Source organism: Bufo bufo, chromosome 1 (genome assembly GCF_905171765.1).
Source record: "Bufo bufo chromosome 1, aBufBuf1.1, whole genome shotgun sequence".
In the NCBI taxonomy this organism is placed as follows: domain Eukaryota; kingdom Metazoa; phylum Chordata; class Amphibia; order Anura; family Bufonidae; genus Bufo; species Bufo bufo.
This window is the reverse complement of record NC_053389.1, coordinates 442,517,804-442,535,478: the sequence shown is the minus strand read 5'-3', so window position 1 is coordinate 442,535,478 and position 17,675 is coordinate 442,517,804. Positions and strand designations below refer to the sequence as shown.

General features: G+C 44.9%; 1 protein-coding gene across 2 annotated transcripts in view; it reads left to right on the top strand.

The window, feature by feature from the left end:
* Window positions 1-15,336: 15,336 nt before the first annotated feature.
* PAH (phenylalanine hydroxylase) overlaps window positions 15,337-17,675 on the top strand; it is a 104,950-nt gene continuing 102,611 nt past the window's right edge. For both annotated transcript variants that reach the window (XM_040407799.1, XM_040407790.1), the window contains exon 1: window positions 15,337-15,488. In XM_040407799.1, the coding sequence (XP_040263733.1) occupies window positions 15,468-15,488 (21 nt within the window). In that variant the 5' untranslated portion in view covers window positions 15,337-15,467. The remainder of the gene's footprint in view (window positions 15,489-17,675) is intronic.

The window sequence follows — 17,675 nt, the reverse complement described above, 5'->3', positions numbered from 1 at the left end:
GGTCTTACATAGGGATGAGCGAACCCGAACTGTATATAGTTCGGGTTCGTACCGAATTTTGGGGTGTCCGTGACACGGACCCGAACCCGAACATTTTCGTAAAAGTCCGGGTTCGGGTTCAGTGTTCGGCGCTTTCTTGGCGCTTTTTGAAAGGCTGCAAAGCAGCCAATAAACAAGCGTCATACTACTTGCCCCAAGAGGCCATCACAGCCTTGCCTTCTATTGGCATGGCTGTGATTGGCCAGTGCAGAATGTGACCCAGCCTCTATATAAGCTTGGGTCACGTAGCGCTGCACGTCACTCTGCTGATTCAAGCATAGGGAGAGGTTGCTGCTGCGACGTTAGGGCGAGATTAGGCAGATTAACTCCTCCAAAAGACTTAATTCAGTGATCGATCTCCAGCTGTAGATCATTGAAGTGCTGATATTGAATTGCTCACTTTTTTTAGGCTGCCCAGAGCGTTTTTATATCACTTTTTTCTGGGGTGATCGGCGGCCATTTTGTGGCTTGTGGTGCGCCAGCACAAGCTACCACCAAGTGCATTTAACCATCAATAGTGTGGTTATTTTTTGCTATATCCTACATCAGCTGCAGGCTGAGCCTGTGTCACCCAAGTGCATTTAACCATCAACAGTGTGGTTATTTTTTGGCCATATACTACATCAGGTGCAGGCTGAGCCTGTGTCACCCAAGTGCATTTAACCATCAATAGTGTGGTTATTTTTTGCTATATCCTACATCAGGGTCAAGCTTTCATCAAGTGCATTTAACCATCAATAGTGTGGTTATTTTTTGGCCATATACTACATTAGGTGCAGGCTGAGCCTGTGTCACCCAAGTGCATTTAACCATCAACAGTGTGGTTATTTTTTGGCCATATACTACATCAGGGGCAAGTTGAGCCTGTCACCCAGCGCCTAAAAAATAGGCCTGACATTTCTATTCCTCCAAATCAGTACAGTTTTAGCTGGTCAAATTATTTGTAGTGACCGTAAAAGCACAGTTTTTGTTCTGGGTTGAAAAACTATTCCCAAATTTGACATTCTCAAAATTAGTAGTTTCTGCTATATCAGGCCTACTTTAAATCTATCCCAAAAAGGATATCTTAGATTGAAGGTGCTGATAGTGTCATTCTAAAAAACTTAACAGACACGCTACAGTGCAGATACAAGTCTAATTCTGTGATTAAAGGTATATCTGTCACACAGCGCGTAAAAAATAGGCCTAACATTTATATTCAACCAAATCTGTCATTACTTGTGTGACTGTATTAGTGTAATTACGGTACCTAAATAGATAGCCAGACAGTGTTAGGTGTCTGTAAAAAAAGGCCTGAATTTTAATTCAATACATTGGCCCGAATAATATTTTTCTTATTGTGGTGAATGGTAACAATGAGGAAAACAACTAGTAAGGGACGCGGACGTGGACATGGTCGTGGTAGTGTTAGTGGACCCTCTGGTGCTGGGAGAGGACGTGGCCGTTCTGCCACAGCCACACGTCCTAGTGTACCAACTACCTCAGGTCCCAGTAGCCGCCAGAATTTACAGGGATATTTGGTGGGGCCCAATGCCGTTCTAAGGATGGTAAGGCCTGAGCAGGTACAGGCATTAGTCAATTGGGTGGCCAACAGTGCATCCAGCACGTTCACATTATCTCCCACCCAGTCTTCTGCAGAAAGCGCACAGATGGCGCATGAAAACCAAGCCCATCAGTCTGTCACATCACCCCCATGCATATCAGGGAAACTGTCTGAGCCTCAAGTTATGCAGCAGTTTTTTATGCTGTTTGAAGACTCTGCTGCCAGGGTTTCCCAAGGGCATCCACCTAGCCCTTCACCAGGGGTGGAAGAGATAGAATGCACTAACGCACAACCACTTATGTTTCTTGATGATGAGGACATGGGAATACCACCTCAGCACGTCTCTGATGATGATGAAACACAGGTGCCAACTGCTGCGTCTTTCTGCAGTGTGCAGACTGAACAGGAGGTCAGGGATCAAGACTGGGTGGAAGACGATGCAGGGGACGATGAGGTCCTAGACCCCACATGGAATGAAGGTATTGCCACTGACTTTCACAGTTCGGAGGAAGAGGCAGTGGTGAGACCGAGCCAACAGCGTAGCAAAAGACAAAGAGGGAGCAGTGGGCAAAATCAGAACACCCGCCGCCAAGAGACTCCGCCTGCTACTGACCGCCGCCATCTGGGACCGAGCACCCCAAAGGCAGCTTCAAGGAGTTCCCTGGCATGGCACTTCTTTAAACAATGTGCTGACGACAAGACTCGAGTGGATTGCACGCTGTGCCATCAGAGCCTGAAGCGAGGCATTAACGTTCTGAACCTTAGCACAACCTGCATGACCAGGCACCTGCATGCAAAGCATGAACTGCAGTGGAGTAAACACCTTAAAAACAAAGAAGTCACTCAGGCTCCCCCTGCTACCTCTTCTGCTGCTGCCGCCTCGGCCTCTTCTGCTGCTGCCGCCGCCTCGGCCTCTTCCTCCGCCTCTGGAGGAACGTTGGCACCTGCCGCCCAGCAAACATGGGATGTACCACCAACACCACCACCTGCGTCACCAAGCATCCCAACCATGTCACACGGCAGCGTTCAGCTCTCCATCTCACAAACATTTGAGAGAAAGCGTAAATTCCCACCTAGCCACCCTCGATCCCTGGCCCTGAATGCCAGCATTTCTAAACTTCTGGCCTATGAAATGCTGTCATTTAGGCTGGTGGACACACACAGCTTCAAACAACTCATGTCGCTTGTTGTCCCATAGTATGTTGTTCTCAGCCGGCACTACTTCTCCAAGAGAGCCGTGCCTTCCCTGCACAACCAAGTGTCCGATAAAATCAAGTGTGCACTGCGCAACGCCATCTGTGGCAAGGTCCACCTAACCACAGATACGTGGACCAGTAAGCACGGCCAGGGACGCTATATCTCCCTAACTGCACACTGGGTAAATGTAGTGGCGGCTGGGCCCCAGGCGGAGAGCTGTTTGGCGCACGTCCTTCCGCCGCCAAGGATCGCAGGGCAACATTTTTTGCCTCCTGTCTCCTCCTCCTCCTACTCAGCTTCCTCCTCCTCTTCTTCCACCTGCTCATCCAGTCAGCCACACACCTTCACCACCAACTTCAGCACAGCCCGGGGTAAACGCCAGCAGGCCGTTCTGTAACTCATATGTTTGGGGGACAGGCCCCACACCGCACAGGAGTTGTGGCGGGGTATAGAACAACAGACCGACGAGTGGTTGCTGCCGGTGAGCCTCAAGCCCGGCCTGGTGGTGTGCGATAATGGGCGAAATCTCGTTGCAGCTCTGGGACTAGCCGGTTTGACGCACATCCCTTGCCTGGCGCATGTGCTGAATTTGGTGGTGCAGAAGTTCATTCGCAACTACCCCGACATGTCAGAGCTGCTGCATAAAGTGCGGGCCGTCTGTTCGCGCTTCCGGCGTTCACACCCTGCTGCTGCACGCCTGTCTGCGCTACAGCGTAACTTCGGCCTTCCCACTCACCGCCTCATATGCGATGTGCCCACCAGGTGGAACTCCACCTTGCACATGCTGGACAGACTGTGCGAGCAGCAGCAGGCCATAGTGGAGTTTCAGCTGCAGCACGCACGGGTCAGTCGCACTGCGGAACAGCACCACTTCACCACCAATGACTGGGCCTCCATGCGAGACCTGTGTGCCCTGTTGCGCTGTTTCGAGTACTCCACCAACATGGCCAGTGGCGATGACGCCGTTATCAGCGTTACAATACCACTTCTATGTCTCCTTGAGAAAACACTTAGGGCGATGATGGAAGAGGAGGTGGTCCAGGAGGAAGAGGGGTCATTTTTAGCACTTTCAGGCCAGTCTCTTCGAAGTGACTCAGAGGGAGGTTTTTTGCAACACCAGAGGCCAGGTACAAATGTGGAAACTAAGAAGACAGGTTGGCATCAGCAGGAGCTGCTCAAACCCACATGCAGTTGTGCATATATATAGGGGAGCAAATCCTGCACTTGTGGCCCGTTGCTAATGGCAATCCCCAGCAAAATGCATACAATGGAGGATGCCCGCGGCGAACCTCAAGTACCACAATAGACATCCTACACAAGGTAACAAGTGCGGATGTGATAATTAATATAACAATATAACAAAACAATAACAAACATAGGTGCACTCTGCAGTCTCACTAATTCTCAAACTGATTTTAAAATTGAGAGATTAGTCAACATGTCCTACGGTGTAGAACATGTCTTAAGCCCGGACACCACGACAAGGTTTCTCAAGTAGCCCGGGACCCTACACTCTCCTACCTGAGCCATATGGGCGATACCAGGAGCCAGTGGGCAAATTACAGGAGCATAGGGCCGACTCGCAAACAACTCACCAGTTACCTCCAGCATGTGGCCATGCTTGCAATGGGAGGAGGGAGGAGTCTGTGAGTCCCACTCAAGACTTGCTGATATAGCCCAGGCTTCACAGGTGCACCTAAATGTGACCTGTAGATGGAAAACAGGCACATTTAAATAGGAGTTTATACACCTCCAGGAATCTATATATACAAACTAAGAAGACAGGTTGGCATCAGCAGGAGCTGCTCAAACCCACATGCAGTTGTGCATATATATAGGGGAGCAAATCCTGCACTTGTGGCCCGTTGCTAATGGCAATCCCCAGCAAAATGCATACAATGGAGGATGCCCGCGGCGAACCTCAAGTACCACAATAGACATCCTACACAAGGTAACAAGTGCGGATGTGATAATTAATATAACAATATAACAAAACAATAACAAACATAGGTGCACTCTGCAGTCTCACTAATTCTCAAACTGATTTTAAAATTGAGAGATTAGTCAACATGTCCTACGGTGTAGAACATGTCTTAAGCCCGGACACCACGACAAGGTTTCATTTTGCTGGGGATTGCCATTAGCAACGGGCCACAAGTGCAGGATTTGCTCCCCTATATATATGCACAACTGCATGTGGGTTTGAGCAGCTCCTGCTGATGCCAACCTGTCTTCTTAGTTTGTATATATAGATTCCTGGAGGTGTATAAACTCCTATTTAAATGTGCCTGTTTTCCATCTACAGGTCACATTTAGGTGCACCTGTGAAGCCTGGGCTATATCAGCAAGTCTTGAGTGGGACTCACAGACTCCTCCCTCCTCCCATTGCAAGCATGGCCACATGCTGGAGGTAACTGGTGAGTTGTTTGCGAGTCGGCCCTATGCTCCTGTAATTTGCCCACTGGCTCCTGGTATCGCCCATATGGCTCAGGTAGGAGAGTGTAGGGTCCCGGGCTACTTGAGAAACCTTGTCGTGGTGTCCGGGCTTAAGACATGTTCTACACCGTAGGACATGTTGACTAATCTCTCAATTTTAAAATCAGTTTGAGAATTAGTGAGACTGCAGAGTGCACCTATGTTTGTTATTGTTTTGTTATACAGGTACAAATGTGGCTAGACAGGGCCCACTACTGGAGGACGAGGAGGACGAGGATGAGGAGGAGGTGGAGGAGGATAAGGATGAAGCATGTTCACAGCGGGGTGGCACCCAAAGCAGCTCGGGCCCATCACTGGTGCGTGGCTGGGGGGAAACACAGGACGATGACGATACGCCTCCCACAGAGGACAGCTTGTCCTTACCTCTGGGCAGCCTGGCACACATGAGCGACTACATGCTGCAGTGCCTGCGCAACGACAGCAGAGTTGCCCACATTTTAACGTGTGCGGACTACTGGGTTGCCACCCTGCTGGATCCCCGGTACAAAGACAATGTGCCCACCTTACTTCCTACACTGGAGCGTGATAGGAAGATGCGCGAGTACAAGCGCACGTTGGTAGACGCGCTACTGAGAGCATTCCCAAATGTCACAGGGGAACCAGTGGAAGCCCAAGGCGAAGGCAGAGGAGGAGCAAGAGGTCGCCAACGTAGCTGTGTCACGGCCAGCTCCTCTGAGGGCAGGGTTAGCATGGCAGAGATGTGGAAAAGTTTTGTCACCACGCCACAGCTAACTGCACCACCACCTGATACGGAACGTGTTAGCAGGAGGCAACATTTCACTAACATGGTGGAACAGTACCTGTGCACACCCCTCCACGTACTGACTGATGGTTCGGCCCCATTCAACTTCTGGGTCTCCAAATTGTCCACGTGGCCAGAGCTAGCCTTTTATGCCTTGGAGGTGCTGGCCTGCCCGGCGGCCAGCGTTTTGTCTGAACGTGTATTCAGCACGGCAGGGGGCGTCATTACAGACAAATGTGGACAAGCTGACGTTTATAAAAATTAACCAGGCATGGATCCCACAGGACCTGTCCATCCCTTGTGCAGATTAGACATTAACTACCTCCCCTTAACAATATATTATTGTACTCCAGGGCACTTCCTCATTCAATCCTATTTTTATTTTCATTTTACCATTATATTGCGGGGCAACCCAAAGTTGAATGAACCTCTCCTCTGTCTGGGTGCCGGGGCCTAAATGTGTGACAGTGGCCTGTTCCAGTGGTGGGTGACGTGAAGCCTGATTCTCTGCTATGACCTGAAGACTGATTCTCTGTTATGGGACCTCTCTCCTCTGCCTGGGTGCCTGGGCCTAAATATGTGACAGTGGCCTGTTCCAGTGGTGGGTGACGTGAAGCCTGATTCTCTGCTATGACATGAAGACTGATTCTGTGCTGACATGAAGCCAGATTCTCTGTTACAGGACCTCTCTCCTCTGCCTGGGTGCCGGGGCCTAAATATGTGACAGTGGCCTGTTCCAGTGGTGGGTGACGTGAAGCCTGATTCTCTGCTATGACATGAAGACTGATTCTCTGCTGACATGAAGCCAGATTCTCTGTTACGGGACCTCTCTCCTCTGTCTGGGTGCCTGGGCCTAAATATGTGACAGTGGCCTGTTCCAGTGGTGGGTGACGTGAAGCCTGATTCTCTGCTATGACATGAAGACTGATTCTGTGCTGACATGAAGCCAGATTCTCTGTTACGGGACCTCTCTCCTCTGTCTGGGTGCCTGGGCCTAAATATGTGACAGTGGCCTGTTCCAGTGGTGGGTGACGTGAAGCCTGATTCTCTGCTATGACATGAAGACTGATTCTGTGCTGACATGAAGCCAGATTCTCTGTTACGGGACCTCTCTCCTCTGTCTGGGTGCCTGGGCCTAAATATGTGACAGTGGCCTGTTCCAGTGGTGGGTGACGTGAAGTCTGATTCTCTGCTATGACATGAAGACTGATTCTCTGCTGACATGAAGCCTGAATTTCTGTTATGGGACCTCTCTCCTCTGCCTGGGTGCCTGGGCCTAAATATGTGACAGTGGCCTGTTCCGGTGGTGGGTGACGTGAAGCCTGATTCTCTGCTATGACATGCAGACTGATTCTCTGCTGACATGAAGCCAGATTCTCTGTTATGGGACCTCTCTCCTCTGCCTGGGTGCCTGGGCCTAAATATGTGACAGTGGCCTGTTCCAGTGGTGGGTGACGTAAAGCCTGATTCTCTGCTATGACATGCAGACTGATTCTCTGCTGACATGAAGCCAGATTCTCTATTACGTGACCTCTCTCCTCTGCCTGGGTGCCGGGGCCTAAATATATGACAATGGACTGTTACAGTGGTGGGTGACGTGAAGCCAGATTCTCTGCTATGGCATGAAGACTGATTCTCTGCTGACGTGAAGCCAGATTCTCTGCTATGGTACCTCTCTCCAATTGATATTGGTTTATTTTTATATATTTTATTTTTATTTTAATTCATTTCCCTATCCACATTTGTTTGCAGGGGATTTACCTACATGTTGCTGCCCTTTGCAGCCCTCTAGCTCTTTCCTGGGCTGTTTTACAGCCTTTTTAGTGCCGAAAAGTTCGGGTCCCCATTGACTTCAATGGGGTTCGGGTTCGGGACGAAGTTCGGGTCGGGTTCGGATCCCGAACCCGAACATTTCCGGGAAGTTCGGCCAAACTTCTCGAACCCGAACATCCAGGTGTTCGCTCAACTCTAGTCTTACATAAAGTAATATACGCATTATGTTTTAGGTCCTCTCCATAACGTGCATCTATAATAATGTTTGCAACTAGTTATAACATGTAATATGCCTGATTCACCACAGGTGGCAGCAAACGCGGCTGAGCTGTAATTATGTAGAATGGATCTGACCATTCCATTCTAACCCCCCTCTGGAGAGAAGTGGGCGAGTCCTATTTCATGGAGGAAGGGTAGGGACCAGTTAGAACTGGTTCTAGTGCTAGTGGTAGTGTGTGTGTGCTGGTAGGGCCCCCATGTTGGAGCTCACCGGATTCTACCACATCCCTTGACTGAACATAAGCCTGACCAAAGAGTGAAGCACAGCATCACGAAGAAAGCAAAGACACTAATTAAAGGATAACTGTCACATTTAGACCCTAATTTCAATTTTTATATATGTAGTTACTAATAACATGATATTCCAGAATCAGTTACTATTAGACTGACTTACCCCATATTTAATAAGATTCAGCCCTTAGCAACCAGTCTGCATAAAACTGCAATTTCACTATTCAGTTAAGATGGCCGCCACTGCCCTCACCCTGAGGCTAATCCCGCCTGCCCTCACTAGCCAGTAACAATAGCCCCCCAAAAGTGTCAGTAACCAGAGCCCCTCCCCCTAAAGGGTTAATCTCCTGCAGCACAAAGGGGTCCCCTTACCACATGTTGCTTTCATTTATACACTGAGCAGATGGCAGATCTCCCTTCCTTGTTCTGCGCTGGTTCAACTCTGCATGCTCCAAGTCTGCTGAGTGAGGGAGCGTCTGCCAAGCGCAGGGACAGGGAGAAGTGCACACAGCCCAGGCACTGTTATCAGCTGCTGGGAAGGACCTGGCTTTAATCATTTACTTACAGTCTCTGGCTGTCAGTAATGTGACCTTGCACGTAGCCTGCTTCTGCGTCCTCGGTCCTTCAACAAATAGACGGACCATGCCTAGCAACCCTATTTTAAGCACAGGTAAATGTAGGCAGTACAGGGAACAAAACTGTGGAATTAAGGGGTAATTGAATATACAGTGAAAAGTTTAAATTGGGCCACCAAGGTGATATTAATCACCACAATCCAATACTCCCCCCAAAAAATATACGACAGTTATCCTTTAAGCTTGTCAGGACAGCTATAGCAGGGTTGAGTTTGCCTGCCATTTTAATGCTAAAGCCTGCTGAAACCAAGATAAAGCCTGAAATCTGTTTGGGAAAAATGTTTATTTAAGTAAAGCTGCCATTGAACTTCATCTCAATGTCTGGACTCAAATTCTTCCTTAATCCCTCAATTATTCCCCCTATTTATTGCTTTGGAGCCAAAGCCTGGGGTCCAGCGGTATCCAGGTAGGAGCACCGTGACACACATAAAGAGACATTTGGGCCGCACCATTACACCACTCGGTATTTCCTACACCTGGAACGTGCGATATATGGAGGGCCCTGGAAGCGCTGGGGGAGGCGGCCAGGTGCATGAGTAGCGATCATAGTCCCCTTTACAGTGGAGGTGATCACTGCATCGGTCCCTTCCCTTATTGCCTGCTCAGTCTTAGCATGTAAATGCACCTTTAGATTGATAGAACATAACATATATTTATGGTTAACATTTCTAAACTTTTCTTAATTCCTATAAAAGTTATATTAATACACAATATTATTAGATAATAATTTTTAAAAACTGAAGAGTCAATACTTTTCTACCAACTCTGACTCCAGCTTCACCCTAAACTAGCTTTGACTCCAGCTCCATGACTCTGACTCCACAATCCTGCCACATAGTTGCCCTGTTTTGATAAAGATTCCATTTTATATTAGGCTACTTTCACACTAGCGTTTTTATTTTCCGATATTGACATCCGTCATAGGGTCTCAATACCAGAAAGAAATGCTTCCATTTTGTCCCCATTTATTGTCAATGGGGACAAAATGTAAGTGAAAAGAACGGAATGCTCCAAAATGCATTCCATTCCGTTTGGTTGCATTCTCATACCGGAGAGCAATCCATCATGACCCACAATGCAAGTCAATGGGGACGGATCCGGTTTCTTTGACACAATCTGACACAATAGAAAATGGATCCGTCCCCCATTGACTTTCAATAGAGTTAATGACGGATCCGTCTTGGCTATGTTAAAGATAATACAACCGGATCCGTTCATAACAGATGCAGATGGTTGAATTATCAGTAATGGAAGCGTTTTTGCTGAACCCTGCCGGATCCAGCAAAAACACTAGTGTGAAAGTAACCCTAGTTACATTTATTTACAACCATCTGCAAAGCCATTCCCTACTTAGAGGTTGGCTCTCCAGTGCACTTGTAACTTTCATTTGCAGCATAATTGCTAAGGATTGCCAATACATGATATGGCCTCGGCAACAGACTCTGCATGCATCTCACTGCTAATTGCCGAGCTCTACTGTATTTGCTCTTGTACATGCTATTTGCAATGAATAATATACAGGTGTCGGCTGACAATTACAGTGGTGCGCCGGATGAGGATCCTACTGCTGGGGTGCATTGTGTATGGGTAGCCTCATGCTTCCTAACTGAAGTTTAAGTGACTTGGGGTTATAATTTGGTGCTTAACCCTTAAGTGACCAGTTTGTTTTGGTTGTCAGTGACCAAAGCATTTTTTTTTTTCATTTTCTCATCTTCACATTCCTAGAGCTATAAAGTTTTTATTATTCCTTTGATGTACTTTATGAGGGCTTGTTTTTAGTCGGACAAGTTGTAGTTTTTGATGGCAACATTTTGAGGTACAGATAATTCATGTATTACATTTTATTTAATCTTTCTCTTGAAAAAAAAAAAACAGCAATTCCACCATTGTATTTTTAGGTTTGAAATTTTAGGATGTTCACTTTGTGGTGTAAATAGCATGATCACATTATTCTCTGGACTGGAGGTACGATTACAAATATGTATAATTTTTTAAAAGGAGGCCCTGACAATAAAATCTTTTGTTTCTCCTCCTGGGTGGGACCTTTCTGAGTTTGGGCCCCAAAGCAGCCGCTTCCCCTTCTTCCCCTATAGTTATACCCCTGCATAAGACTTTTTGATTGCTTTAATTTTGTTTTTGCGTACAAAAAACATAAATTCTGTCTTTTTTTTTTCAACGTACAGGATAAATTATGATATACAGTAGTTCAGGTTGCTACAGATATGGCAAATATGTGGAGGGGATTTTCTTCTTTCATCTTTTTAAATTGAAAAGCATTTTTTTAATGGAAAAGGTGGATTTTTTTGACTTGGAATTTTAGTTTTGTTTTTAACAAAACTATATTTAATTCTTACTTTGATCACTTTTTAGTCCCACAAGGGGACTTTGATATGTGATCTTGTTCGCTTACATAATGCATGTGTCACAGTGGGGAGTGGGGGAAACTCTCCACTGAACACAGTGGAGAAACGGGGATTACAACTAGGCCTGGACAGAGGGAAAAGGGAGCACTGATTTGTAGTTCCATAGACAGACCAGACATGGAACACCAAACAAGACATCACAAGACCCACCCATACATAAACAACACCATACCACAAAACGAATAGTGAAGGAAAGGAGAAAACGGGAAGACATCGGAGAGACATCGATGTCCCAGTAGGTGGCCCTCAAGGACTGCGCAGATGGAACACCCAGGAAAGGAGAAAATCTCCAGTACCAACAAAGGCTGGAGTACAACTGACTCCATCCTGAAAGCCACAGGCGATATAAACCCCCAGTGGCCACACCCAGCCAGGTAGTTAACCCCACCAGTACCAGACAGGGAAAGAACTAGGAGAAAGGAGGAAGGTAAAAACATGCTGCAACAACAACACATTGCCGCTGGCAACCAGTATGCATGGCACACGTGTCACAGCGAACAACAACAATACCGTGACACAGCCGTGACAGCATGGTGCTACTTATATAGTATAGTGTATTACGCTGATGGTGTAAAACTGGCAGGCAATCTATTCATCCTAATTGTCATACAATGAATGCAAACCTGGGGGCCTTCACTAGACCCCTGGCTGCCATGTAAAGACATTGATACCTCACAATCCCATTTGTGGGAGTGCTATTGGGTGACAGAGGGAGCCTGCTCCCTCTAAAACCACTTAAATGCCACAGTCACTATTGACTGCTAACTCCAGGTTGTTAGAGCAGAAGTCCAGCTGTCATAAGAGAGCTGAGCTCCTTCTCTTCTCTGTATGAGAGAGCTGTTCAGAGCTTAGACGAGGCCGTCATAAAAAAAATCTGCGACTTAGCTTAAAGCCCCTTAGTGACCACTGTAAAAAGGCATATTGGTGGTCACTAAGGGGCTAAGTATTCCCTTAATGTTTTTGAATCGTGTGAATATAGGCTTACAGTTGCATATTCCTGAACAAACGTTAAGCAGTCCAATACCAAATAGTCCCGCTGAAAGTAAACACCAAACAAGGGGTGAATTTAGCCTTATTAGAACTGTTACATGAAAACAGAAACTTGTCTGCATACCAAAAAGCCTGGTACAATACCTGAAAATGGCACTAGCGTGAATTTGGATGTTGTGGCTATGTCATAGATTGGTGGCGTACATTCCACACCAAAAGTCCACTACAATTGACAATAGATGAGGATGGTGCATTGTATAGGGTTAAAAAATCCAGACCTGATGTTCTCCAGGTGGAACCTACCATGTCCATGAAAACAAGTACAAAGAACAGCCGTAAACAACAGGCAAAAAATATTATACACCCCATATTTTCCCTATCATAACTCCCTGGACTGCTACAACTACTTCACTTTAATATATATTATTTAAGGTAATAAGGATAGCTATAGAGGCCATTTATAAATTACTTCTGTGTTTGGTTCTGTGTAAGTGTTCCTACATCCTACCCTATCTCCAGTCCAGTGCTATCTTAAATCCTGTTCCCTTCTTATATATCTATTCCACGTTACACCCCATACACATTAGAATAGTGTCCAATGAACCTGCCGTTTATCATAGGGCCAGCCAACAATCTAATGTGTATACAGTTGCAATAAAAAGTATGTGAACCCTTTGGAATGATATGGATTTCTGCACAAATTGGTCATAAAATGTGATCTGATCTTCATCTAAGTCACAACAATAGACAATCACAGTCTGCTTAAACTAATTACACACAAAGAATTAAATGTTACCATGTTTTTATTGAACACACCATGTAAACATTCACAGTGCAGGTGGAAAAATTATGTGAACCCCTAGACTAATGACATCTCCAAGAGCTAATTGGTGTGAGTTGTCAGCCAACTGGAGTCCAATCAATAAGATGAGATTGGATGTGTTGGTTACAGCTGCCCTGCCCTATAAAAAACACACACCAGTTCTGGGTTTGCTTTTCACAAGAAGCATTGCCTGATGTGAATGATGCCTCGCACAAAAGAGCTCTCAGAAGACCTACGATTAACAATTGTTGACTTGCATAAAGCTGGTAAGGATTATAAAAGTATCTCCAAAAGCCTTGCTGTTCATCAGTCCACGGTAAGACAAATTGTCTATAAATGGAGAAAGTTCAGCACTGCTGCTACTTTCCCTAGGAGTGGTCGTCCTGTAAAGATGACTGCAAGAGCACAGCGCAGACTGCTCAATGAGGTGAAGAAGAATCCTAGAGTGTCAGCTAAAGACTTACAAAAGTCTCTGGCATATGCTAACATCCCTGTTAGCGAATCTACGATATGTAAAACACTAAACAAGAATGGATTTCATGGGAGGAAACCACTGCTGTCCAAAAAAAACTTTTCTGCACGTTTACAGTTTGCCCAAGAGCACCTGGATGTTCCACAGCAGTACTGGCAAAATATTCTGTGGACAGATGAAACCAAAGTTGAGTTGTTTGGAAGAAACACACAACACTATGTATGGAGAAAAAGAGGCACAGCACACCAACATCAAAACCTCATCCCAACTGTGAAGTATGGTGGTGGGGGCATCATGGTTTGGGGCTGCTTTGCTGCGTCAGGGCCTGGACGGATTGCTATCATCGAAGGAAAAATGAATTCCCAAGTTTATCAAGACATTTTGCAGGAGAACTTAAGGCCATCTGTCCACCAGCTGAAGCTCAACAGAAGATGGGTGTTGCAACCGGACAACGACCCAAAGCATAGAAGTAAATCCCCAACAGAATGGCATAAAAACAGAAGAAAATAGGCCTTCTGGAGTGGCCCAGTCAGAGTCCTGACCTCAACCCGATTGAGATGCTGTGGCATGACCTCAAGAAAGCGATTCACACCAGACATCCCAAGAATATTACCGAACTGAAACAGTTCTGTAAAGAGGAATGGTCAAGAATTACTGCTGACCGTTGTGCACGTCTGATCTGCAACTACAGGAAACGTTTGGTTGAAGTTATTGCTGCCAAAGGAGGTTCAACCAGTTATTAAATCCAAGGGTTCACATACTTTTTCCACCTGCACTGTGAATGTTTACATGGTGTGCTCAATAAAAACATGGTAACATTTAATTCTTTGTGTGTTATTAGTTTAAGCAGACTGTGATTGTCTATTGTTGTGACTTAGATGAAGATCAGATCACATTTTATGACCAATTTGTGCAGAAATCCATATCATTCCAAAGGGTTCACATACTTTTTCTTGCAACTGTAGCTGTAAGGCTGTAATCACACATGCAGTATTTGTGGCGGTCTTTGAGTAAAACATAGGAATGAATTTTAAAGAGTAAAGCATAAGTCTTTCCTTTATTCGCGGGTGCACAACGTTTTCTAGTTGAGGGCCACATTGTCAGACTGAACCAATCCAAAGGGCCAAAAATATAAGTTAAACAGGTATTACCAACTGAAATAATTATGGTATATCAAACATACATACCATAAATGTCTAGTTACATTTCCAGGACTTTCATCTAATGGGAGAATGCATGAAAAATACAGGTGGGCAGCCACTAGACACAAACAGGTATATCTGTTACCAGATGGTTGGGGGCAGCACAGAATGACATTGGGGCTGCTGGTTGTGCACCCTTTATGCAGTCCTTCTTTTTGAATCCATTCCTGGCTTTTGGGTCAAAATACTGCATCAGAAAACCTTCATGTGTGATTCCAACCTAACAGTGTGGGCCATAGTGCTCCAAAGCCATGAGCATGTAAACATTTAACATGTTAGAGCAGCCTTAACGCAGACAGTAAATACTGGGGCCATTGACACACTTATCTATTACATATGTTTTGGATGAAAACCAGGCTACAGTGACTGCTGTTTGTTGGTTTATGAGAACCACATGTACATTTCCATGAAACTAGATAAGTACGGAGGCGATGGCTGGATCCAGCCACTCACATGATGGAAAAGCAGTGGTTTTATTGACATAGATGATTGCGATATTGAGAGAGGAGGAGGGCTTTAAATACACTCCTGTTGGCTTTGGCATCTCAACCTTCACATAGGTGACGTCTGCTCTGCTGAGTGAATCATTTCTCAAACAAGAATTAGTACAGATACCTGCAAAATGAATGGGACACACACATATGTAAGTAGGAATAACTATGGGTTTTTGCATGCAAAGTAGGAAGTTCTTATGTTTTAGTTTTATTTTTTTGTAGACAATTTGCAAAAACTTCTTATGTTACACTCAGTATCTGTACAATAGCATGTGTGTGTACTGTAATTTTATTTCACCTAATATGTACAAAAGGTTACATAACAATGAACAGAATGGATTCTGTGCTATAATTGTCACTATATTGGATACATTTTGCATGCTGTACACTGGATTGTCCATCATTTATTGAATATGAGGTAGTTGTTTTTGTGTTTTTACTAATACTGTCAGGTTTTAGTAGTTTTAGTAAGTTGAAATGTTTGTATGTGGGTTTAAAACGAGTACGAGCACAACTCTGTATAGCCCTCAGTAAATAGGTAGCCGCATATTTACTAATTAAACACAAACTGCAAGTTGACTGGTGTACTGAACTTTGTATTAAATAGCTGAAACCCAGTAAGAAAACTGATTTTTCTGTCCTTTATTTGTAGGTACAGATGAGTGAATTTCTTAAAATTTGATTTGCTCTGATGGTGCCAAATCAGCCTACTGATTTGATCTGGGTCCGAATAAATAAAACCCGAACTAAAAGTGTCCCAATTGCCTAGAAAACTCTCTAATATTTATTCGACCAATTTTAATCATGCAAAATTTGTGTTTGTTAGAATTAGAAATTTTTTAAAAATTTGGGTCGTTTCAGAATTTTTGATTCGATTTGCGGCTCATTTTGTTTGAAATGGTATACAAAACGTGTGCACAACATCTTCAAGTATTATGTTATCATTGTGCACATAGGTCATATGATTAACATCAGATGGATTTTCCAGTACTTTTATAGAGGGCCTGTCTTCACGATAGGTCATCAATATTTGTTCAGTTGGGGTCTGACAACCCGCAACCCGCCAATCAGCTGTTCTGTAGTAGCCCTAGTGGCAGAATTCAGTGGCAGAACTACACAAGTCCATCCACTGTGGAGCTGGTTACCGTAACGCTCCTTACATTAAGAGCATTGCTGTAATAACCAACTCCATGCACAATGGACTTGTGTAGTTTTGCCACCGATGTCCGCCACCAGAGCTACTGCAGAACAGCTCTTCAGTGGCGTGCAGAGTGTTGGATCCCTGCCAATTGGAAATTGATGGGCTATCCTGAGTGTATGCCATCAGTATAAAAATGCCAAAAACCCTCTTTAAGTAAAGTTTTATGTGTAGTCTTTTCTGAATGTACACATCACAATCATTGTTGGCTAGAGCTAGGAAATACTTTTATACTGGAAAATTGAAGAAAAGAGTCAGCTAAGTGTGATGACTTAGATCTTCTCATTAATTTACACAGTGTAAACGGTAACTATTGTTGGGTAGAGCTATGGAGCAGATATATATATTTTTTTTTTTTGATGTTTAAAGGAAATGTGTCAATGTGTCACCAGAAAACGACTTAGGGGGTCATTTACTAACAGATATACGCCACTTTTTGGCATATATCTATAACAGATTGCAGAGCAAAGGCTATGAAAAAAGCAACAATTTATTTGATTTGAAGCATTTTCTTAGGGTACTTAGATGCTACTTCTACTTACTACAGAGCACCTTCCATTACATACTTAAAAACTTTTACATATTAACTCTCTGCAGGTTATTTTCACCTTTAAGGTGTGACCACATGGCACAATTGTGTCATGGTTGCACTATTGCCGCTCTGGGATCGATTACCATGTGGCCATACAGGCTATAGCGAGCCCTAATTGTATGGGACACTAACAATACAGACTGACTAAACAGTGCGGTCCCAATTAGTTTAACTAGAGCCCACGTGGGCTATGTGAAACTTAAATGCAGAGAGCTTATGTCACAACCATGACACGACCATGCTGTGTGGTATGATCACTAACTTCTATGCAGTCTATCCTTTTCATATGAATAGCATCCATAAACGTGTATATTGATCGGAGACCTTACTTGTGGAAGGTTCTCCTATAGATTTCAAAACATGATTGTCTGAATATTGGTTTGTAAAAAAAATGGAGCAATATAGGGGTTTTCCAAGACTTTTCTACAGATTAGGTCATCTTTATCTGATAGGTGGGTGTCTGACACCCAGGACCCCCGGTAGTATTATGACCTTCTCTCAGCTCACAAAGCACAGCGTCGTACATTGTAGCACTGTACATTCACG